Here is a 26307-nt window from a genome sequence, read left to right on the forward strand (position 1 = left end):
TCAGCTCCCTGCTCAGCAGGGAGTCTGCTTCTCTCTTCCCCACTGCCCCTCCCTCCACTCATTTTCTCTCTCTCTCTCTCAAATACATAAATAAAATATTTTTAAAAACCTCATGAGGATAGTCTATTACACTTACCCCTGTTTTTACCCATTCCATTGTCTTTCTTTCCCCCTGAAGTACAAGCGTCCTTCGATTTTCACTTCTTTTTGTTGAGAGAACTTCTTTAGCTGTTCTATAAGGTTAGCTCTGCTAGTGACATAGTCTCTTAGCTTTCCTTAATTTCATGTTGCCTTTATTCCCCCTCCATTATTGAACAATATTTTTGCTTGATATAGAATGCATGGCTCGGAGTTCTTTTCTCTCATCAGTTGAAAAATATTGTGTCACTTTCTTCTGGCTTGCATGGTTTCTGAGGAAAAATGAGCTGTCATTAGAATTGTTCCCCTATAGGTAATCATTTTCTCCAGTCTCTTTCAGGATGTTTTCTTTGACTTTAGTTTTCACAAGTTTATGAGTCTTGTCATGTAATGTCTGCTGTCTCCATTAGCTTGAGTTCAATGAAGACAGGGACTAAGACCGTCATGGTCAGCGCCAGATATTTAAGAGATGCTTAATAAGTATGCTCTGAAAGAATCAAAATCCCCAAGTGCCTTGGTTTCCATAACAATAAGTAACAGTGATTATTTAATATAAATTTGCCTTGAAATGTACTTTGGGACAAAACAAAAGCTTGATGTATTTCTTAGGTTTCTGGTGAATACCAGCATATATATTTGCAATTTCTATTGAGAAATCTTGTAAAACTCCTTTAAAAACATTTTTTAAAGTTCATTCATAGTTCTTCAAAGTATATATTTGTATTCTTATTTACTACATACAACTGTTATGTCAGTATATTCAGAGTCTTTTCAAAGTAAATTGTTTATTGCAATCAGCAGAATTTTTCTACTGGATTAATCAGCTACAAATAAACAATTATTGGCATGATTAGAACTCTGCTCTTCTAATAACTTATTAAATATTCTTTACTGGCTGGCCTGTATAACCTCCTCTGGGATAATCAGGATTGCAAAAAATGACTTTCTGTTTATTGGCTGGCAAAAATTTTAATATCATCCTTGTTTACTCTGAGAAAAATTGCTTCTTGAGCAGGAAATCAATTCTCCATCATCCAGTTTTATATGTACCTCTGGCCCACACAACATTTGGGCTTTGCCTACAGTCTTTGTTATTGCAGGTCCGTTTTAGGTCATCTACAACATGTTTCCCTTATAGGTGAAAATGAACTAAAGAGATGTAAGAGTTGCTACCTAAAATATGAGAAAGTGAACTGATTTCATAACCTGTATGGGCGGCCTTTAATGAGTAAAATTATCTTTATTCTTTCCTAGTTGCAGGAAATAAATAATTCATAGAGTTCAGAGTATCTGAGCCATTGTATTCTGTCCTTGTTAATTAATCATTGTGTAATATTACCCTGTATTTAATTTAATGAAAACATTGGAATTAAAACATTTGAATTCAAAATAACACAAATTCCATCCTTCATTGCCTCATTTGAGACCGCTTTTGACAGATACATTATATAATTCAGTCATCAGATTACAGTTTTAAAAGTCTGAAAATTTTGGATGTACTCATGAAGAAAAACACTCAAAAAGATATAAAATGAAATGTATCAGCTTTCTGCAAGAATATCATCATGATTATTTCTGTCTAAATTGAAAAATTACTTCATTGGTCTACTTTCTCTCCAAATCTAATTGAAACCCCCCTGCACTTACTTAGTTAATTGGAGACATCAACCAAGGCCCATGTTACTGTCAAGAGTAAAGAACATGCATGTTACATCCTACTGAATATCCATTTTTTAAAAAAAGATTTTATTTATTTATTTGAGAAAGAGATAGAGAGAGCACAAGCAGGAGGCAGGGAGAAGGAGAAGCAGGCTCCTCTCTAGGCAGGGAGCCCAGTGCGGGGCTCTATCCCAGGGTACCAGGATCATGACCTGAGCCCAAGGCAGACTCTTAACTGACTGAGCCACCAAGGTCCCCACTGAATATCCATTTTAATTCAGATTCCAATATTCAGATTCCCAATATCTTGAGTAATATCCTAATTTATATGGGCTCTGACCGTAATAATGCTAATGTTAATATTTTGCAGACATGCTGAACATGATACTGTTTATGTTAAAAGTTCAAGATTGCAACTGTGTCTCACTCAGCCTTCTCAAAGTAATAAATTAGGGGCTCAGTTCTCACTTTCTTGATTTCTTTACATTTGTTAATTTTTTTCAATTGAATCCCAATTGATTTCGAACATACCTTCATATTTTCAGTAGGTGTCTGGAAGAAAATAAGAAAGTTACAAAATCAATTTCTTCAAAATGCCATTCAATTTATTTTTGTGTTTTCACTGGGCATCTTGATTTTTTGTTAATATCCTGAGGTTATTTTTTATGGCTACAACCAGAAAATACATGGCATATGATTCGTTTTCTAAAATAATAAGATCTGATTCCTTATGCCTTGGCATACTTTTTAAGTTTAAAAAAAAAGAAAGAAAGAAGCAATTATGACAATATGTTTGTGTAAAAAAAGGAAAAGGGAAAAGCAATCACTCTGCTTCGTAAGAACCACAATTTTCTGAGTTCGTTTTAAATTAATATTACAAATATTCTTTCAGGTGTTTTATTTAAAGTAACAAGCAGCTAATGTCTTTTATTTTGATGTATTTCTGAAAGCATTACGTTCAAAGAGTCTCAACAGAAATATTAAATATAACTATACTTCTGTAGATTTCAATAAACATTTTCCTGATGGATGATTACATTTATCAGAAATTTTAGGATATATAGTCATATATGTCAAATGCATTCAAAATGTGAAATAAAATTTGATTCTTGTGTCCTGAACTCTAATAGCCCTCTTATATTGAGAAAGTGAATTAAAATTACTGAAATATCAAAAATGCCACAGAATATTTTATAAAGTATATATTTTAACTTTTTTCAGTTTTAGTTCTGAGGATGTAATAATGCACCATGTATATTACTGACAGTGGAGGATTTTTTTTTTTTTTGAAGATTCAACAGAATATAGAATTATCCCCATTAAGCACATTTCATGTGCTGGTTCAGGGTGCATTTTTGATACATTTTAATGATTGAGTCTCCCTCATAAGGCTGCAATTACATGTTGGCCATATCCATAGTCATCTGAAGGCATGACTGAGTTAGCTCTTCAGTTAACTCATGACTGAGTTAACTCTTACAATTGGCTGTTAATGCTAGCTGTTGGCTAATAGTGAGGCTATTATTGGCAGTTAGTGCCTATATATAGTCTCTATATCATGTGTGTCTCAAGTAGTTGGATTTTGCACATGGTGACTTGTTCCTCACAGTGTGTATTCCAAAAGAACTGCATGTCATTTTTCTGACATAGACCTAGAAGTTATGCAGCATCACTTCAACCACATTCTGTTGGGTATAAAAGAGGCACTGTGTTGGCTTGGATTTATGAAAGGGAACATTGGCCCCACATTTCAATAGCAAAAATATTAAAGAATGTGTAAGTATGCTATGGTGGAATCTACTTGCTTGAGTATTTTAAGCCTCTTCTAAGTCAGTAAACTCTCTCCAGATTCCTCCTGTATATTTTCACCAGCGGGAATACTTTTTGAATGGCAAGGCTCAGATCATGGTAGGCAACATATCAAGCAGCAGAAGGGGGTGCATTTATTTTCTCTTCATTGGTCAATTTTCTTTTTTTAAAATAATTTTTTTATTATGTTATGTTAGTTGCCATACAGTATATCATTAGTTTGGGGTTTTTTGTTTGTTTGTTTAGTGTTTTTTAAAAGATTTTATTTATTTATTTGACAGGGAGAAACAAGGCAGAAAAGTGAACACATACAGGGGGAATGGGAGAGGGAGAAGCAGGCTTCCTGCTGAGCAGGGAGCCCGATGTGGAGCTCCGTCCCAGGACCCTGGGATCATGACCTGAGCCGAAGGCAGAGGCTTAATGACTGAGCCTCCCAGGTGCCCATATTGCATCTTTAGTACTGTTCCATGAGTTATTGTTTGCATATAACACCCAGTTCTTCATGCAATACTTGCCCTCCTTAATACCCATCACCAGGCTAATCCGTCCTCCTACCCTCTCCCCTCTAAAACCCTCAGTTTGATTCCTGCAGTCCATAGTCTTTCATGGTTCATCTCCTCCTCTGATTCTCCCCCTTCATTTTTCCCTTCCTTCTCCTAATGTCCTCCATGCTTTTCCTTATGTTCCACAAATAAGCGAAACCATATGATAAGTGTCTTTCTCTGTTGACTTACTTCACTTAGCACAATCTCCTCCAGTTCCAGCAATGTTGATGCAAATGTGAGGTATTCATCCTTTCTGATGGCTGAGTAATATTCCATTGTGTAAATGGACCACATCTTCTTTATCCATTCATCTGTTGAAGGGCATCTCCACTCCTTCCACAGTTTGGCTATTGTGGACATTGCTGTTATGAACATTGGGGTGCGTATGGCCCTTCTTTTCACTACATCTGTATCTTTGGGGTAAATACCCAGTAGTGCAATTGCTGGGTCATAGGGTAGCTCTATTTTTAACTTTTTGAGGAACCACCACACTTTTCCAAAGTGGCTGTACCAACTTGCATTCCCACCAGCAGTGTTAAGAGGGTTCCCCTTTCTCCACAGCCTCTTCAACATTTGTTGTTTCTTATCTTGTCATTTTTTGCCATTCTAACTGTGTAAGGTGCTATCTCAATGTGGTATAGTTTGAATTTCCCTGATGGTTAATGATGTTGAATATTTTTTCATGTGCCTGTTAGCCATTTGTATGTCTTCTTTTGAGAAGTTCCTATTAATATCTTCTGCCCATTTTTTGAATTGATTATTTGTTTTTTGGGGTGTTGAGTTTGAGAAGTTCTTTATAGATCTTGGATACCGGCCCTTTAACTGTAGGGTCATTTGTAAATATCTTCTCCCTCTCCATGGTTTGTCTTTTTGTTTTGCTGACTGTTTCCTTTGCTGTGCAGAAGCCTTTTATCTTGAGGAGGTCTCAAAAGTTCATTTTTGCATTTGTTTCCCTTGCCTTTGGAGATGTGTTTTGAGTCAGTTTTATAGAGCAGTTGAAAACTATCTTATACCAAGTCTGTCTTTTTTAAGATTTATTTGAGAGAGAGAAGGAGTCCTTGAGCAGACTCCCTGCTAAGCATGGACACACACACCCCACCCTCAACATGAGGATCGATCCTGGGATCTCAAGATCACAACCTGAGCCAAAATCAAGAGTCAGGCACTTAACCAACTGTGCCACCCAGGTGCCCCCATACCAGCTCTGTCTTCAAATTCATTTTAGGGGTGCCTGGGTGACTCGGTTGAGCATCTGACTCTTGGTTTTTGGCTCAGGTCACAATCTCAGGGTCATGATCTTGGAGTTGCGAACTTGAGAGCTGTGTTGAGCTCTGCACTCAGGGCAGAATCTGCTCAAGTCTCTGTCACCCTCTCCCTCTGCCTCTCTCCTCCTTACACTCACTTCTGCTCTCTCTTTCATGTAAATAGATAAATCATTAAAAAGGAAAAAAATTTTAGATGACTCAATGATGTAAATAAGCTACTGAATATATCCAGTTTACTTTCTATCTCTGGGGAGACTATACCCAGTTAGATACTGGAAATCTCAACTCTTTCAGAAGATCTATGAAACTAGTGGGGAACATATGAAAAAGAAACAAAATGGGTCAGGAAGACAGATTGACCTAATCATATTCAGCATTTGACTGGCTTCTCCACAAAACAATTCAACATCTCTTTTTTTTCTTTCAGTGATTAAGAGTAAAATAAGTTTTTTTTGAAGATTTTATTTATTTATTTGATAGTGAGAGAGGAAATACAAGCAAGGGGAGTGGGAGAGGGAGAAGGAGGCTCCCCACTGAACAGCGAGCCTGATGCAGGGCTTGATCCCAGGAACCTGGGATCATGACCTGAGGTGGAGGCAGACACTTAATGACTGAGCCACCCAGGCACCCCAGTAAAATAAGTTCTAAAGATAAATGACAGCATGGAGGTTCCTCAAAATGTTGAAAATAGAACTGCCCTATGACCCAGCAATTGCACTATTGGGTATTTACCCTAAAGATACAAACGTAGTGATCCAAAGGGGCACGTGCACCCGAATGTTTATAGCAGCAATGTCCACAATAGCCAAACTATGGAAAGAACCTAGATGTCCATCAACAGATGAATGGATCAAGAAGAAGTGGTATATATACACAATGGAATACTATGCAGCCATCAAAAGAAATGAAATCTTGCCATTTGCGACAACATGGATGGAACTAGAGCGTATCATGCTTAGCGAAATAAGTCAAGCGGAGAAACACAACTATCATATGATCTCCCTGATATGAGGAAGGGGTGATGCAACATGGGGGCTTAAATGGGCACGAGAAGAATAAATGAAAGAAAATGGGATTGGGAGGGAGACAAACCATAAGTGACTCTTAATCTCACAAAACAAACTGAGGGTTGCTGGGGGGAGGGGGTTTGGGAGAAGGGGGTAGGATTATGGACATTGGGGAGGGTATGTGCTTTGGTGAGTGCTGTGAAGTGTGTAAACCTGGTGATTCACAGACCTGTACCCCTGGGGATAAAAATATATGTTTATAAAAAATAAAAAATTATATAAAAAAAAGATAAATGACTCTATACTCAAATGACCTTTATTTATGTATTTGTATGTTTGTTTGTTTGTTTATTTATTTATTTATTTATTTATTCATCCTGAGCATTCAGGAAGGGGGAAGGAGGAGGAAAAAACTACATTGCAAGCCATGAAGTGGTAGGTAGCTCTTGTGTCTCCTAAATTAAGTAATCTCTAGGGTGCCTGGGTGGCTCAGGCAGTTAAGCATCTACCTTCAGCTCAGGTCATGAACCTAGAGTCTTGGGATCACGTCCGACATTGGACTCCCTACAACAGGGAGTCTGTTTCTCTCTCTGCCCCTCCCCTACTGCTTCTGTATGTTCACTTGCTCCTTCTCTCTAGCTTGCAAAAATAAATAAATAGAATTTTTTTTAAAGATTTTATTTATTCATTTGACAGACAGCGATCACAAGTAGGCAGAGAGGCAGGCAGAGAGAGAGGAGGAAGCAGGCTCTGCACTGAGCAGAGAGTCCGATGCGGGGCTTGATCCCAGGACCCTGGGATCATGACCTGAGCCGAAGGCAGAGACTTAACCCATTGAGCCACTCAGGCGCCCCATAAATAGAATCTTAAAAAAAAAAAAAATCTCTTAAACATTAGAGTCTCTAGAAGAGGAGAGAAGAGAAGGGGCCAAGAAACTTTATATTTTTCCTTACTTAAAGGGACGATAGTCTGAGATGCCTGGGTAGCTCAATCTAGTAAGCATCTGTCTTCAGCTCAGGTCATGATCTCAACGTTCTGGGATTGAACCCTGCATCAGGGTCTCTGCTCAGCGGAACACCTGCTTCTCCCTCCCTCTGCCCTTCACCTCCGCTCATGCCCTCATTCACATTCTCTCTCTCAAATAAACAAAATACTAAAAGAAAAAAGACCATAGTTTGTTGAGGAATTTTAGACATGATGATTTAGGGTTGCAGAGGGTTCTGAAGAGTTAGGAGAAACACGTAATAGAATTCAGAGTATCAAAATGTAAGGGGAATTGCTATTATGGGTGGGTGTGTTTCCAGATTGTCCTTTCATTGTGGTATTTTTCTGTCCTTGCAACCATTATATTTACATCATTGAGTATTAGTACGGGGTAGGATAAGTGTCCAGGGCATGTATTCCTCTAACAGTTTTTCTTTGCTCTTTTGCTTCTTTTCCCAATTTAAAAAAATAAATTAATGTTCAAGTAAAAAAAAAAAAAGAATTCAGAGTATCAGAACAGCTCATCTATTGTTCTTAGTGATATTGTTATTAAAACACTGAAAATAATGTGTTTCCAATAAAGATCAGAGCTGGGTTAGGACAATATGAGCCCACTTAAGTGATTATTCATTATCATTCCATTTCTTCTTATTCCTGTATTTGCCTTACTTAAGAACAACATAATAAAATGGTAAATATTTGTTTCATTCCTACTAATATTTAGCACATATAGCATTATTTAATTTTTAAGATGCTACTAAATATGTATCACTGTATCCAATTTACCTAAATACACACACCCACAAACACACAAGCACACATCTTTACACAATCATTGCGAAAAACAAAGCAAATTACCAGCTTTAGTAGTGTTTAGTAGGCAGGCTGTCCATTTAAATAAGATGCTTCACTTCCTGTCTCCTCTCCTCCAATCCCATCTCACCAGAGAAACCCTCGTTCACATCCTTATTCCAGCTTGGTATCCCTTGAACCTCAGATCAGACCATTCTGAATTGTAATAGGCTAGAGAACGCGTCAAACCTCTGAGATGTATTTTCAGTATCAATAGCCCCGGGAACACTGATAAACATTTCTGTTCCTTTAGAGGGTTAAATCTAGCAGTAACTTTGGCAAATGTAAGCAGAATAGGGACCCTGCCAGGCAGTATAATGTAACAAATGCCGCATAACTGAAGTGATAATTTCTGTAAATATCTGTCATAACTGGAGTTTAAAATTTTTCTATGAGATGCTTACCCTTTTCCATTAAGGTTGTTATTTTTAAAATTTATTTTTTAACTTTTTCCAGCTTCACTTAGGTATGATTCACAAGTAATCACTGTATATGTTTAAGGTGTACAACTCAATAGTTTGATATACGTACATATTGTAAAATGATTCTCCCAGTCACGGTAATTAGCCTACTCGACACCTCACAGTTACCCTTTTTGTGTGTGGTAAAAACACTAATGATTCACTCTCTTAGCAAATTTCAAGTATACAGTACATTAACTATTGTCTCCATGCTGTACATTAGATCATGGAAAATTGGTTTATCCGTGTCTGGTTTATTTTATTATATATATATATATATATATATATATATATAGTGTATTATTGTAATATAAATACTATAAATATTAATATAAATATATTAATTATATATTTATATAGTATATATATTTATATATAGAATATATAGTGTATTCATGTAATATATTATATGTCATATGTTATATATTATATGTCATATGCTATATATTATATAATATATAACATATAACATATTATATTACACGAATACACTATATATACTATATATAAATATATAAAATATATAAATATATAAATATACAAAAATATAATATATATAATATATTACATAATATAGAATATATATTACACTAATACACTATATATACATATATAAATATATATATAGTGTAATATTATATATATTACACTAATACACTATATATATACACTATACATTAGTGTAATATAGTATATTACACTATACTATATTGTATTGTACTATACTATACTATATATGTATTACACTAATATACTATATAGTGTATTAGTGTAATATACTATATATATATATAGAGAGAGAGAGAGAGAGAGAGAAAGAAAATACATTTTCTTTATCCACTCATCTATTGTTGGACACTTAGGTTATTTCTGTATCTTGGCTTTTGTGAGTTATGCTGCAGTAAACATGGAAATACAGATATATCTTTGAGATACTGATTTCATTTCCTTTAGATATTTACCCAGAAGTGGGATTGCTGGATCATATGATAATTCAGTTTTACTTTTTTTGAGAAAAATTTGTATTATTTTCCAAAACAGCTGTGCCAATTTAAAATCCTATGGTCCCTATGCCCATTTTTAAAATAGGGTTATTTGAGTACTTTTCTATTGACTTGCATTATTAGTTCCTTATATATTTTGGATATTATCCCCCATCAGATATACAGTTTACAGATATTTTCTTCAATTCCATAGGTTGCCTTTTCATTTTGTTGATTTTTTTCCTTTGCTGTGCAGAAATATTTTCTTTTGGTATAGTACCACTTTTTTATTTTTGCTTTTGTTGCCAGTGCTTTTGATATCATGTCCAAAATATCATTTCCAAGACAAGGAGCTTTCTTGTGTTTTCTTCTAGAGTTTTTACATGTTTTTATGGGACTCAGGTCTTATATTTATGTCTCTAATTTATTTTGGTTTGATTTTTATGGGTGGAATAAGATAAGGACCCAGTTTCATTCTTTTGCATGTGTTTATCCAGTTTTTCCAGCCACATTTATTGATGAAACTATTTTTTTTTTGCTATTGAGGATACTTAGACATTAAATATGAATTTTATAATTTTTTTCCTATTTCTTTAAAAAATGCCATTGTGATTTCGATGAGGATTGCATTGATTCTGTTGATTGCTTTGGGTACTATGGACATTTTAAAAATAATAATTGTCCCTGTCCATGAATATGAGATATCTTTCCATTTATTATCTTCTTCAGTTTCTTTCATCATTGTCATGGTTTTCAGTGTACAGTACTTTAAACTCTTTACATTTATTTCTAAGTATTCTTTTTCATGCTATTTAAAATGGGATGGTTTGGGGCACCTGTGTGGCTAAGTGGGTTAAAGCCTCTGCCTTCGGCTCAGGTCATGATCCCAGGGTCCTGGGATCGAGCCCCACATCTGGCTCTCTGCTCAGCGGGGAGCCTGCTTCCTCCTCTCTCTGCCTGCCTACCTCTTTGCCTACTTGTGATCGCTGTCTGTCAAATAAATAAAATAAAATAGGATGTTTTTTTAAATTTCTTTTTCAAATAGCTCATTGCTATTGTATAAAATACAACTGATTTTTGTATGTTGACTTCATATCCTGAAATTTCACTGAATTTATTTATTAGTCCTAATAGGTTTTTTGTGTAATCATTCTATATGTAAGAATGTCATGTATCTGCTATATCTTCTTCTAACATAAAGATAGTGGTTTTAGAGGAAAAGCTTCAACTTTTCAATATTGAGTATGATGTTAGCTATGGGCTTTTCATATGTGGCCTTTATTATGTTGAAGCAATTGCCTTCTGTTCCTAGATTTTATCATAGAAGGCTGATGAATTTTGTCAAATGTTTTTTCTGCATAAATTGAGACTGTTAGGTATTTTTCATCCTCCATCCTGTGAAAGTGGTAGATCATATTGATTGACTTTCTTATATTGAACCTTCCTTACATCCTAAGGATAAACCTGTTTGGACATGGTATATGATCCTATTAATGTGCAGTTGAATTTCATTTGTTAGTATTTGTTGAGGATTTTTGCATCTATATTCACCAGGGATATTGGCCTGTAGTTTTCTTTTCTTGTGTCTTTTTCTGGCTTTAGAATCAGGATAATACTGATATAAATAAATGAAGTTTGGAAGTATTCCCTGCTCTACAATATTTTGGAAGAGTTCGAAGTAGGTTGCTGTTAATTCTTCTGTAAATATTTGGTAGAATTCACCATCTGGTCCTGGACTTTTCTTTGTTTGGAGAATTCCAATTACTGATTCAGTCTCCTTAATATTTATAGCTCTGTTCAGATTTTTTATTTCTTCATGATTCAGTCTTGGTAGATTGCATTTTTCTAGGAATTTATTCATTTCTTCTAGGTCATATAATTATTTTGGTGTATAATTTTTCATAGCAGTCTCTTATGATTGTTTTTATTTCTAGGGTATCAGTTATAACATCCCCTTTCTCAATTATGATTTTATTTGAGTCTTCTCTCTCTTGTTTTCTCAGTCTAGCTCAACATCAATTGTGTTGATCTTTTCGAAAAACCTACTCTTAGTTTGAATCTTAGTTGATTTTTTTAAAATTCTGTATTTAATTTATTTCTGCTCTCATCTTTATTATTTCCTTCTTTCTGCTAACTTTGTGTTGAGTTTTTTCTTTTTTTCTACTTTCTTGAGGTGTAGAATTAGGTTGTTTATTTGAGATCTTTCTTAATGTAGGCTTTTATCACTATGAAATTCCCTCTAAGTACTACTTTTGCTACATTCTATAAGCTTTGATATGTTGTTTTCATTTTTGTTTGTCTCAGATATTTTCTAATATCTCTTTAATTTCTTCTTTGATTTATTGGTTATTTAGGAGTTTGGTATTTAATTTCTATATTTTTATTTATTTCCCAGGTTTCCTTCTGCTGTTGATCTAGTTTTATTCCATTGTGGTGGGAAAAGACAGCAGTATGATTTCAGTCTTCTTAAGCTTATTCAGACTTGATTTGTGACCTAACCTCCAATCCATCCTAGAGGTCATTCCATGTGCACTGAAAAAAATGTAATTGCTTTTGCTGTTGAGTGGAATGTTCTGAATGTATCTATGAGATCCCTTTGGTCTATAGTGTTGTTCCTGTCTTTTTTTTTTCTTACTGATCTTCTGTCTGAAATGAAATGAAAGCAGAGTATTAAAATCTGCTAGTATTTATTATTCTATTGCTATCTATTTCTCCCTTAATTCTGTCAACCTTTGGTACATACATTTAGGTGCTCTGCTGCTAAATTGATCTTTTATCATTACATAATGTCCTTCTTTGTTTCCTGTTACATTTTGTTATTAGTCCACTTTGTCTAATATAAGTAAGGCTATCCATGCTCTCTTTTGTTTGCCATTTCATGGAATATCTCTTTCCTTCCTTTAACTTTCCGCCTACTTATATCTTTAAGTCTAAAGTTAATCTCTTCACAAAGAAATGGAAGAAACTTCCATTCTCATGGATTAGAAGAAAAATATTGTTAAAATGTCTATGCTACCTAGAACAGTTTATACATTCAGTGCAATTCCTATCAAAAGTCCACCAACTTTTTTCAGAGTTGAAATTAATAATCCTAAAATTTGTATGGAACCAGAAAAGACCCCGAATAGCCAAAGGAATGTTGAAAAAGAAAACCAAAGCTGGTGGCATCACAATGCCAGACTTCAGGCTCTATTACAAAGCTGTAATCATCAAGACAATATGGTATTAGCATAAAAACTGTCATATAGATCAGTGGAACAGTATAGAGAACCCAGAAATAGATACTCAACTCTATGGTATGCTAATCTTATCCCATAGAAAAAAGACAGTCTATTCAATAAGTGGTGTTGGGAAAATTGGACAACATCATGCAAAAGAATATAGTTGGACCATTTTCTTACATCAGACTCAAAAAATAGATTGAAAATTGAAGAAAGACCTAAATGTGAGACAGGAATCCATCAAAATTCTAGAGAACACAGGCTGCAACCTCTGTGACCTCAGCTGCAGCAACTTCTTGCTAGACACATCTCCAAAGGCAAGGGAAACAAAGGCAAAAATGAACTATTGGAACTTCATGAAGATAAATATCTTTTGCACAGCAAAGGAAACAGTCGACAAAACCAAAAAACAACCAACAGAATGGGAGAAGATATTTGCAAATGTTTTATCAGATAAAGGGCTAGTATCCAAAATCTATAAAGAACTTATCCAACTCAACACGCAAAGAACAAATAATCCAGTCAAGAAATGGGCAGAAGACATGTATGGACATTTCTCCAAAGAAGACATCCAAATGGCCAACAAACACACAAAAAAATGCTCCACATCACTTGCCATCAAGGAAATACAAATCACAACTACAATGAGTTACCACCTCACACCAGTCACAATGGTTAAAATTAACCAGTCAGGAAATGACAGATGTTGGTGAGGGTGCAGAGAGAGGGGTACCCTCCCACACTGTTGGTAGGAATGCCAGCTGGTGAAGCCAGTCTGGAAAGCAGTACAGAGTTTCCTCAGAAAGTTGATAATAGAGCCATCTTTTGACCCAGCAATTGCACTGCTAGGTATTTACCACAAAGTTACAAATGTAGTGATCTGAAGGGGCACCTCTACTCAATGTCTATAGCAGCAGTGTCCACAATTGCCAAACTATGAAAAGAGCCCAGATGTCCATTGACAGATGAATGGATAAAGAAGATGCAGTATAGATTTATACATTGGAATATTACTCAGCCATCAAAAAATGAAATCTTGCCATTGGCAACGATGTAGATGGAACTAGAGGGTATTAGGCTAAGCAAAATAACTCAGAGAAAGACAGTTATCATATGCTCTCACTGATATGTGGAATTTAAGAAACAAAACAGAACATCATAAGGAAAGGGATGGAAAAATGAAACAAGATGATATCAGAGAGATAGACAAACCATAAGAGACTCTTCATCATAGGAAACAAACTGAGGATTGCTGGAGGGTAGGGAAGTGGGGGATGGAATAACTGGGTGGTAGACATTGAGGGGCATGTGATGTAATGAGCACTGGGTATTACATAAGACTGATGAATCACTGAACTCTATCCCTGTAACTAATATTGTAGTATATGTTAGCTGAATTTAAATTTAAAAAATATAGTCTCTTATAGACAGTGTACACTTGGATCTTGTTTTTCATCCAATCAGCTACTGTGTCTTGTGACTAGGAATCTGATTGCTTTACATTTGAAGTAATTATTGATAGCGAAGGATTTAATGTTGCCATTTTGTTGTTTTCTGTATGTCTTATAGCTCTTTTGTCCATCTTTTCCTTTCTTGCTGTCTTCCTTTGTGTAGTATTGATGTTTTTCATAGTAACCCACTTTGATTTCCTTCTCATTTTCTTTTGGTATCTTCTGTAGGTGTTTGTGGTTACTATGAAGCTTACATAAAATAACTTACAAGCTAAATCTATTTTAAGCTGATAACTTTAATTGCATACAAAATCTCTATACTTTGTTAGTGATGTACAGATTACATATTTTATATTGTGTATTTATTAATACATATTATAATTTAGTTATTTTTATACTTTTATCTTTTAACTTTTATGCCACAATTAAAAAATGATTTAGGTACCCCATTACAGTATTCAGTGTTGTGTATTTTCCTGTGTATTTACCTTTACCAGTGAACTTTTACTTTCAAATACTTTTGTGTTGCTGTCTGACATCTTTTCATTTCAGTTCCAAGGGCTCCCTTTAGTATGTGTTTTAAGACTGCTTTTGTTTATCAGGGAAAGCCTTTATCTTCATTTTTGAAGGACAGTTTTGTTAGATGCAGTATTTTTCATTGACAGTTTGTTTTTAGCACTTTGAACCCATTATTCTGCTCACTTCAGGCTTGCAGGGCTTCTACAAGGAATCTGCTAATTGTCTTACAAGGGTGGCCTTGCATATGAGGGGTCATTTTTTCTTGAGGCTTTCAAAATTCTCTTTTTGTCTTTAACTGTTGGTGTTTTGATTATGTGTCTCATTGTGGAGTTCTTTAGTTTCATCCTATTTGGAATATGTTGGACTTCACACATCTGTATGTCACTTTCCTTCCTCAGATTCGGGGATTTTCTAGCCATTTCTCTAAGTAAGTTTTCTGCTTCTATTTCTCCCTTCGAGACTCATTATGTATATATTGGCAACTTGATGTTGCTATCTAAGTCCTTTAGATTTTCTTCACTCTGTTTCATTTCTTTTTCCTTTTGCTCCTCTAATTGGATGATTTCAAATGACTAATCTTTGGGCTCCCTGATTAATTCTTCTTGATCAAGTCCATTGCTGAATACCTCTAGTGAGTTTTTCAGTTCAGTTATTGCCTTTTTCAGCTCTGAAATTTGTTTGGCCTTTTTTTTATATCTTCTTTTTGTTGTTGTTGTTGTTGTTGTTCATGCATTATTTTCCTCATAGTGTTGAGCATCTGCATGATAGTTATTTTGAAAAATTGGTCAGTAATCCCTATACTTCCATTTCTTTATGGTGTGTTTCTAGAGATTTTTTTTGTTCCTTTAACTGTATAATTTTTTCCTGTCTTCATGGTCTTTGTAACTTTGTATTGATATCCACACATTTGAAAAAAAAGAGCCACCTCTCTCAGTCTTCATAGACTAGCTTCATGCAAGGAAAGATCTTCACCACTCAGACCAGCTAGAGATCCTGGACACCTCAGGTCCTTTTTTTTTTGAGTTTATCTGTCTGAACTGGTATATGAAGATTACTAATTAGAGGGGTTTACTGGTTTCTATTTTTTCAGGAGTTCCCAACTGCTTGCTCTCTTTGCTGTGTTCTGTGCCCTGGCACTCTGAAGCAACAGTACACCAATCAGACCTTTTCCCCCCTCAGTAGCCTTTATGTATCTAGATTTTGCCAAGTTCTGTCAGTTCTCTGAGACAGGATGGACATAAACCAGAATATTGAACAGCCTAACTAAAAAGCCAGAAATTTCAATACATGTTCCATTCTTCTTTTTCCATACTTAGGGAGAGGCTTCTGAGCTTTATCAATCTGCTGGGACATCTGGAGCACCAGCCCCTGCCCAGCTTGTTCTTAGAAGCCACTATGCATCAACAGTATGTCAGGTCCCATCAGTACTTCAAGACAAGCAGGACAGAAACCAGTCCCTCAGGCAGCACCCCTTCACATTCCAACCAGAAGTCCCATAGTTGGGTACTCGATCTACTCTTCTCTTTCCTTCCCTAGGGAAAAATGGAAACTGAGAATTTCCTCCCAATCATGTGCTATTGCACTGGTGTGGAGGGTGGACGGTGGTAAGAGCGTGCCACAAATGTTCCTACTGACTTCAAAAAGCTGATTTTGTGCTCACCTGGAAGGCAAAAGTCTCCTAACTGGTTTCTGAATTTCTCACAAAGGGAATTGGTCTTTGTATTGTTGTTCCTTGGGAGACAAGAGGGTCTGGGTCTTCCTGTTCCACCAGAACCCCTGGGTTTTCTTTTTTATGCATTTTTTTAAAATCTTTGTTCTGTTATATGTATTTTTTTAATTTATTTTTTATTTTCAGCATAACAGTATTCATTATTTTTGCACCACACCCAGTGCTCCATGCAATCCGTGCCCTCTAGAATACCCACCACCTGGTACCCCAACCTCCCACCCCCCGCCGTTTCAGAACCCTCAGATTGTTTTTCAGAGTCCATAGTCTCTCATGGTTCACCTCCCCTTCCAATTTCCCCCAACTCCCTTCTCCTCTCCATCTCCCCATGCATTTTTAAAATTTATTGCATCATGCATCATTGCCTGGTAATAAGCACTGGTAATAAGATGTTTTAAAACAACAACTATCATAATAATGATTATATTAATATTGATTAATCCTTATAGAGCACTTCCCACATATCAGGTACTGATCTAACGGCTTTATAGAGGTTATTAAATTCATTTAAAAGTACAAAACTTGAGGTAGGAAAAAGTAAACTTCTCTAAAGTTACGCACCTACATGGAGCTGGGACTCCAATCCAGGCCATCCATATCCATAGTCCACATTCTCAAAACCTCTGAGATGATACTCAGTGCATTTGCTGAGTGGATCTCTGAGTCCCAACCTGAATCTCCCATCTCCTTTTTTATGACACACTGTTGGATCTGTTCTAGGAAACTATTCTTTACTTTCTACTTGCATCTCCCCAGAAATTTTGGATTTAAAATTCCTCATGTACAACTTCCCATGCAGTGTACTCCTCCCCTCTTTAATTCCATGGAAGGAATTCTTCAACTTCTCTTACCATCTTCTTCTCAAATGTAATCAACCTTGACATGAAAATGGTCACTTGAATCCTAAATGCCACTCAGTTCACTTCAGACCATAGCAACCGATCTTCAGGCTCAAGAATCTTTAATGAACTTGCAAAGTACTTTCATCTCACTTCACAAGTGCAAAGGTAAGGGACAGTGAGCAATCACATTGGAATAGTAATAAAAACAAAGGCTTTATGTAGCTGCTCTAGCCATGCACTTTAGATACGAATTTATTTATAAATGGCTGCATTTTAATTTAGGACATTGAGTTCTTCAATTTTTTATAGGGGCAGCATTTTATTCTTTGTACACTAAAAACATAAGGCATAATTTTAAAGATCCTTAAGATTCCATTTTGTCACCCTGGGAAGAATGACACTCTTTAGTAATTTTTAGAAGACCTCCTCACTATGATAAAGTAACAAGCATTAGGCTTACAGCTGCATGGCAGCATTAAAGTTTACCTGTAGTCCTAGGCAACAGGATATAAATTCTACTCTTCAAGGTTTCACAAAGAGCAATGATAAAATTTACATGTTGACATTTATATTTTTGTTCTAGAAATCCTGAGCCATTCACTGCATACTTCCTACCTGGCAGTGATCCTGAGTTTTCTGTAAAACCTCAGGTTGGAGAACTTCCTCCTTTTGATACTGAAGGAACGGTCCTCCTTGTGGGCTTCAAACCCCAAATGTACAGTAGGAAATACAAAGCAACATTAGCAATACAGGTGAGTTTTATAAAGGTAATGGTCAGGGATGTTTGATTTCACTAAAGACAGAAGAAAAAGTTTCGCTGAACTAAAGAATAGCAACATTACCTTGCAAAAGCCAATGAATTTAACTACTCTGTCTTGTTTTAATTTCCTTTTGCCCAATAAAGAACTTGTAAATATGGAATATAACAAAAAAGTCATCATCACCAGTGGGAAACAAGAAATTCTTTCTCTTCCATATTAAGAAAATGCAGAAGAGACAAATACTGATTATAAAGTGATTTGTATATTCACATATTGCTACCTGTAATAACCTATTCAAGGGCTTCAGGTGATTTGAGACAGAGATTTGGAATCTTTAATTAAGGCACAAGGTATTGTCAAAATGTTAAAGTCTAAAATGAAGAAAATGAGGTAGAAGGTAAAACTGATTTTGAATTGAGAAAAACACAATGTAGTTAGCCATTAATATTAAAGTCTGCTTGAGTGATCATCTTATTAAAAGTTAAGGTAAACACAATTTTGAAAATTGATGCAGTAAGCAAAATTTCTCCATCAGATTTCACACATGTATCTTACTAATAGCTTTTAGGCTAAGGACAACTTTCAAATTATTTATGAAAAGATGCCTATTGCCAGTGTCTAGTTTCAGTGGCACAGACACAAAGGACATGTAGTTATGTTTCAAGACACAACCACTGGTGCCAAAGTGATTACTAAATCAGACACTAATTAGGCAGTGCCATGGGCAGAAAAATGTGTTGTTACTGTTTTAATGAATAGCGAAAAGAATATGTTGAGTATGTCCCAAGAAAATTATTTATATTTTTCATCTTTCTGGGAATTCTTATAACCCAGCTAATAAAAATATAAAGCCTCTGGAGCCTTGCTGCATATCGCCCTTTGCTATATAGATGCTTGATTTAAAATGATCATGTTGTATTTTCTCCTTAAGAAGCAAGGACATACTCTTAGTCTAAGGGGATTAAATGACATATTTAAAATCAGGTTTACAAATAAAAATGATGTTTATTTTACCTGATGCCCAGTGAACATTTCTGAGATTAACTATGTTGGAGGCTTTCCCAAAAAAATCTGTGCCTGTTTCCCTATGTTGATTTGACAATTAAATTACAGCAGAATTGAAGGGTTTCTGTGAGAGAATAAGTTGACATATGGGATCAAATGAAAATGCGAAATTTTTATTTAGTCTGAAGTGGTACGGTTTGGTAAAGCTTATGTGGGAAAAACTGAGATTGCAATGTGTTTAAGAAATCACTATTTTGTTGATTCTATTTTTATTTTGGAAAATTCCAAGTGTGAGTAGAAATAGAGGGAATAATTAATCTGCATACACTCATCATCTAGTACGAACACGTAATCAAATCATGGCCAGTTCAAGTATATTCCCATCCCCTTCCCCATATTCCATGTTATTTTGAAGAAAATCCAAGACATCCTATTATCTTCAACTATTTCCTATTAATCTCTAAAAGACCAAAATCATAACCATGATACCATTATCACATCTAAAAATTTACAATAATTCCTTAATATCACGACATACCAAATATCCATTTAGTGCTCAAATTTCCAATTGACTCATAAATCTCATATTTTTTAACTTAAAAAAGTATTAACTCCTAAGAAGTTGCACAATTAGTATACAGAGTCCTGTGAATCCTTCTTCCAGCTTCTCCCAATGGTGAGGTTTTACAGAGCTATAGTAATGTATTTACAGAAGAAAATTGTCATTGACAAAATACTGTTAACTAACCTAGAGACCTTATTTCATTTTTAGCATTTTACATGTGTGCATGTGTGGTTCTAAGCAATTTGAACCCATGTATAGATCTGTATAACTACAGTCACAACTGAGATACAGAGCTCTTCCAACACAACAGTGGGAACTGCTTAACAGTATGGTCACATCCAGGACTGTAACTCCTTCTTTACCCTGGAAACCACTAATCTTTTCTCCATCTCTATGATTTTCTAATTTCTAGAACATTACGTAAGTGGGATCATACTCTGTAACCTTTTGAGACTGGCTTTTTATATGAGTATATTGGCTTTGCGATTCATGAAAGTTATTTCGTATATCAGATCAATGATTTTGATATCATGTTTCAAGCATTGTCTGATTCTAAAATCCTGCTCTTAATGACAACACCATGATGTCTCACATGATAAAAGTGAAGAATTTTAAAAGTTAATTCATTATCTATATAAAAATTACTATGTACGGTATTATCTTTTTAAACTGTTGATTTTAAACATTAAATCAATTAATACTTAAATATGAAACATATGACCTTCATTGTGCTTTACCTAGAAATAAAAATGACGATCTTTAAGAATAGTTCAGTTAAATATTAGCCTACAAAATCTTCAACTACTACGTTAGCAAGCTTCATGGTTCCCTTTCAATTAAACCATATTTAGAATAATTAAACACTGCTTTTTCCCTACTATTAAGTAAGGCATGTAGCACTAGCTTTGAGAGATTTAAGTTAACTTGGTCAGATTGTTACACAAAGCAATGTTACTCAAAGAGAATAAATAGTCCACTCAGCTTTCCATGGTGGACATGATAAATCTTAAATAGTTTATACAAAAATATGAATGCTATCAGGACTATCCAAGGTAAAACATACAGTGCTTGTACAAAAGTAATGTCGATGTTATAACCAGAGACATAATCAGACTTAAGTTATATGTATCTAAATGCATTGCTTTTAAGGGAATAACTCATAGTCATGAAACTGTAAGAAATGTTATTTTATTTATATATTTAAATCTTGGCTTATATTTTCTCTTAAGCAGACCTGAAATAGGGATTCAAATCCAAGTAGCATATTTCCTATGTGATCTCAAGAAACCGGTGCAGGAAAACCAGAATATGAGACAGAAAAGGCATGGAAATCATTAAAAGGGGCTTTATTAAGGCAATTACCACAGGGGACAACTGGTATTTAACCCCATGGGGTTTCTGTGGAAAATAGTGTGGTACACACACTGCAGAGTATTTACACCTGATGGGGCTAGAGAGTTGGCGGGGTTTTGTCGTGTTTTGTTTTGAAAATGGAAATACCTAAGGGATGTGGGTCCACACAGCCCACATCGGCTAACAGGCTGTTTCCATTCATAAGAACATGTCCTTTAAAGCATAGTTCTGAGCGTTCATTCCATGAGGTCTTTGGCTTTGACTGATCCCTTTTTATACTAGAAAGATTTTACTGAAATAGGGAAATTTCATCTGTTTAAAAAATAGTTGTTTTTTTTTAAATTTCTTTAAATAAGTAGCTGAGGAGTATAATTGTCAATTTGACATCCTTTTGCAAAAAACAACTGATTCTCAAAGGCACTAGGGACATGGAGGTATTGGTTTATTCTTATTTTAACTTAAGCTTTTTAATTTATATTTTTAAAGGGAGATTCAGAGTGGAAGATATAGAGCTATATCTTTAAAGTGTTTTCAAAAACATAATGAGTCATTATATTTATTTATAACTTGAAGAAGAAAGTTAACTATAGAAATGAGAAGTGTAATATTTAATTTTTATAAAATAAATGTATTACCATATAGAGTGTTGGAATACAGGACATAAATGACTTCTTACAAATTTATTTTATATTTGGTTTATATATTTATGAATATATAAATTAAAAATATGTATGCACACGCACACACACACACACACTCAGCATCACTTATGGCAAAATTATTTGTATCTTAATTGAAATACATACAATAACATTAGGATTTTAAAAATAGGGTCCTTACAGATAATTATTTTCAAAGGGTCTTGGAGATGGGTCAGGTGAAGGTACAAATCCCTACATGTCATTCCCATCTGTACCTACTACATCCCCAATAGGAGTGTACATTCCTTCATGCAGCTCACTCCGAGCTCCACTGAGGGTTGGGCATAGGAGCAGGTCCCTCCAAGTACCTCACACATATGTGCTCATGAAGTGGGTCACTTGTAATGTAAAAATTTGCAATGATATATGCACCATCACCAAACTACAGCTTTGTTTTTCAAATCAAACATCCTATGTGAAGTAGAATGTTATTTAACCTACTTATAGTATCGTCCTTGGTTTATTCTGCTTTTGACTCCCTGATTCAGAATACACAATTACTATGAACACTGGACAGAAGGGCCAGTTCTGATTAAAATATGGTCATTCCAGATGTGTAAGAAAGTCCTGCACTTAACATTCTCCAAGTGATATCACATTACCCTTTAAGCCCTGACTGATGTTATTGCAATATTCACTTAGCCTGGATTTATCCTAAATGAGTTTTCTGAACATACATGGTACAAATCTTCTCGTGGGGAAGAAGACCTAGATAAATGCAACACTGGAAATTCTGCAAGAGCAGTGGGATTTAAGTATGAATATAAACATGCAGAAAATGCTAGACTGTGTAATCCAGTATTGCCATCCTGTACATATATGCAGGGAAAAAAATGATCGATTTTTAAATAAATCCCTTGAATTTAGATTATAACTATCATTAATGATTTTACACAATGCTCAGTAATTTCAAATGGTTCAATTAATTATGGAGTTTCATAATCTGAAAAACAGAAGCTCAACATATTTTACCAGTTGGTTGTATGACCATGCTTAAATTGTCATGGGTAAGTTCTTGTAAAGTATGGTTTCGGTTAGTTACATAGTGCATGCTGGGCAACAGTTTCATGCAAAGAAAATAGTTTCTCCTTAGATCTGATGGATGCTTATTTCATCCACAGAGCGGACTTCTAACTTTAAGAGACTTTTTAATGAATGGTTCTTAATTCATAAAGCTAAATCTTTCTTGAATTTATTTCCCATGTTAATTATTACTGGCACCCCTTCAGTTTTGTACATTTCCTATACCTTGCATGGAGAAGAGAGACCATATTAACTCAGTAAACTTTTTCCTGTAGGTTTCTCAGTCCCTGAATATTTCATGTAAAATCTCTCCTCTCTTTGTTTCCAGACACCAGACATGTACTGGCTGTATGATATCAATGGGTTACCTCCAGTTACCATGCCACCGATGAATGTAAAAGCCAAAATTAAGACTACAAATAAGAGGTTTCAGAGCAAGCCAGTTCGTCGACACAATTTTATCTGTGAAAATGCTAAACTCATAAGGACAGGGGTGTCCTCTACCATCAAGGGTGCACCTTTGATGTTGAAGAATAAATAAATGCTTTTTTCCAAAATATTTCTTGGCCTTAAGTAGAACTGAATATATTTTCATGATTGTTCTTCCATCTTTTGGAATATTTCTGACAAGTAATGTTTCAATTATAACAGGACTACTCTATTTTATTTTTTGAACTCTGACTAAATGTATTCTTTGAATATGTTGCACCTGATTTCTGTTACGTCTGTCTTTTAAAATGGACTGGTTGGAGTTTTTGGGATTGGGTCATTTTTAAGGTACAGGGGTACATTTGTAGTAAAAAAAAAAATTATTTCAGCTTAAAAATCGATGCGTGTAAGTATAGATAGTCCTCCACTCCTATACTGAGTCTTTAATATAGACATATTTCAAAATGATCCTGAGGAAAATTCATTTTCTCTAAGTAAAGGAGAATATTTTGCTCAGTACTTATCGTTTGGGACAAATATAATAATAAATAGCCAATATGGACCATCTTGAAGAGAATTTGGCACAGAATGACTGGCTTTGCCACAGATTATTCATTCACATGATTTTAAGGAAATCTCTCACCCTTTTTGTGCCCTGTTTTCTTATGTGCAAAACAAAAGAACTATATTAGGACAAGAAAAACTATAGATCTAGTCTACTACCTATTTTTATATACCTACTAACAGATAAGGATTTTTACATTTTTAAATGATTGAAAATAGAATATCAAGTAACAAGAAAATTGCATAAAGTTCAGATTTCAGGGGCGCCCTGTGGCTCAGTCGATGAAGCATCTGACTCTCAATTTCAGCTCAGGTCATGATCTCAGGGTCCTGGGATCAAGTTCCACATTGGGCTCTCTGCTCAGAGAAGAGTCTGCTTGGGATTCTTGCTCTTCTCTGCTCCCCCACTCCATGTGTGCTCACTCTCTCTCTAAAATAGTAAGTAAGTAAATAAATAAATCTTTTTTTAAAATTCCAGTTTCATTGTCAGTGGCTGCTTTCGTGCTGTAACCACGAATTCCAATGGATGGAAACCATGTTGCCACAAAGTTTTAAATATTTACTCTCTGGTACTTTACAGAAGATATTTGGCAACCCTGTACTAGAGTAGGAATGGCCTTTAGGAACGACTGTAGGCTGATTATAATTTCTTCCCAAGGTGTTAAGTGGAATTCTAGGGATAGATCGATGGAATCAATTAGTCTTGCCTACAGGTATTGAAGTAGAGGAGAGTAGAGGCCCATGTACCCTAGATTTGCCATCCCTAGAAAGGACAAAAGCTAAAATTCTGTGAATCTCCAAAAGGCTTTCTAATTTGCTGGCTCTCTAAAGATATTTCATTGAGTCAAGTCATAGGTTATTTGTCCTTTCCTCTGCTGCACTGTGTGTGTGTGAGGAGAGCTTTGGTCAGTCTCTGAGTATATTTCTCACAAAGCCTTTATAAAAGTTCCCCAAATCCTTAGGCAAGTAAAATCACATTTGCCATGAACATATGGTGTTTATATTCGTGTTTTTATATTTTGGTCTTTATGGTAATGCATATATTTAAATAATCTTAAGCCTCTTATGTTGAGCCTTCACAGTTGCTCTCCTATCTGAAATTTTCCAATAAATTGAAACTGTTGCACTATATACTTTCCACTATTTCTTAGTCTGGCACTTGTGAATATCAATGGACCCTAAGACCAAAGGCACCAAATTAATTCAGAGACTAGAGCAGTTACATAGGGTGTAGGGCAAGTAAATAGAAAGAGGTCTAACAATGTCCACAAACTTCTTCCTTATCTCTAGAGGACAAAGAACATATAGTGTGCTAATGTTTATGTCCTCATATTTAAAAAGGAGTCTGAAAAAACAGCAGAAGGTTTTACTTGGAGTTTCTTATTTGAGGACCACAATTTGCTCATTAGCAAGTGAATTTCTTACAGAATGAAAGATAAGATTTTTCTGGGAATCTAAAAGTTCCATGTGGGGCACCTGGGTGGCTCAGTTGGTTAAGCAACTGCCTTTGACTCAGGACATGATCCTGGAGTCCCGGGATCCAGTTGCACATCAGGCTCCCTGCTCAGCAGGGAGTCTGCTTCTCCCACTGACCTCTCCCCTCTCATGCTCTCTCTGTCTCATTCTCTTTCTCAAATAAATAAATAAAATCTTTAAAAAAATTAAAAGTTCCATGTGTGCTAAGGCTGCACATTCTTAAATATATGTATGCTGATTTGGAATTTGATTATAGATTCTTTAAAGCTTGATCAAATATCTATTAATTCACTCATGGGTTTATACCCTTACTTATTAAACAGGTGTTAAGTACTGCTCCAAGCTACTCAGCCTTGATATAAAAACAAATGGACCCTGATCAGACCTTTCCTGCAAGTGTCCCCGACTAATGGAGAAGACAGGTGTGAGCAGGAAGTTTTCAGACCATATGGAAGGTGTTGTGATTGAGATCTTGGTATAAAAACACAGAGGCGGGGGCCTGGCTATGGAGTGAGAAAGGGCCTCAGGGAAGATGTAAGATTTGACGAGGATATTAACGGAGTTGGAGTCTTCCAGGTTTAGAAGGGGAATATGAACTCTCAGACTGGGAGGAGGAACACTTTCCAAAGCACACAAATGTGACAGAACATAGCATGTCCAGAGACAAGTAAGCAGAGGTTGGAGCTTAGGATAAGTGATCTGGGGAATGATAGAAAATGTGGGAACAAATAAAGGTGGGAACAGACGAGCTCAAAGTATCTAACATTCTTAGTTTAGAGACTACATAAAATGAAGGGGTAAGAAATTGGGTTCAAGTTAGGATGAATATAGGTGAATATAGACTATGTATATCGAAATGGCCAGTTAGTAGGTAGATATAGTCATATAGAACTTAGAACATGGGTTTGATTCTGATACAAATTTTGTGACTTATTGGTGAATTGGTATAAGTCAAAAGCAAAGCTGTA

At 35.3% G+C, this 26307-nt stretch overlaps 1 protein-coding gene across 1 annotated transcript in view; it reads left to right on the plus strand.

Moving 5' to 3' along the window:
• The window catches only part of CFAP47 (cilia and flagella associated protein 47), a 529980-nt gene extending 506551 nt beyond the window's left edge, over positions 1 to 23429 (plus strand). The window contains exons 64-65 of the mRNA XM_045089444.1: positions 18046 to 18214; positions 23199 to 23429. Coding sequence (XP_044945379.1) covers positions 18046 to 18214; positions 23199 to 23411 — 382 coding nt within the window. The 3' untranslated portion in view covers positions 23412 to 23429. The remainder of the gene's footprint in view (positions 1 to 18045; positions 18215 to 23198) is intronic.
• The last annotated feature ends 2878 nt before the right edge of the window (positions 23430 to 26307 follow it).

Source organism: Mustela putorius, unplaced genomic scaffold (assembly GCF_011764305.1).
Source record: "Mustela putorius furo isolate JIRA1106 unplaced genomic scaffold, ASM1176430v1.1 tig00003836_pilon_pilon_pilon, whole genome shotgun sequence".
Taxonomy (NCBI): domain Eukaryota; kingdom Metazoa; phylum Chordata; class Mammalia; order Carnivora; family Mustelidae; genus Mustela; species Mustela putorius.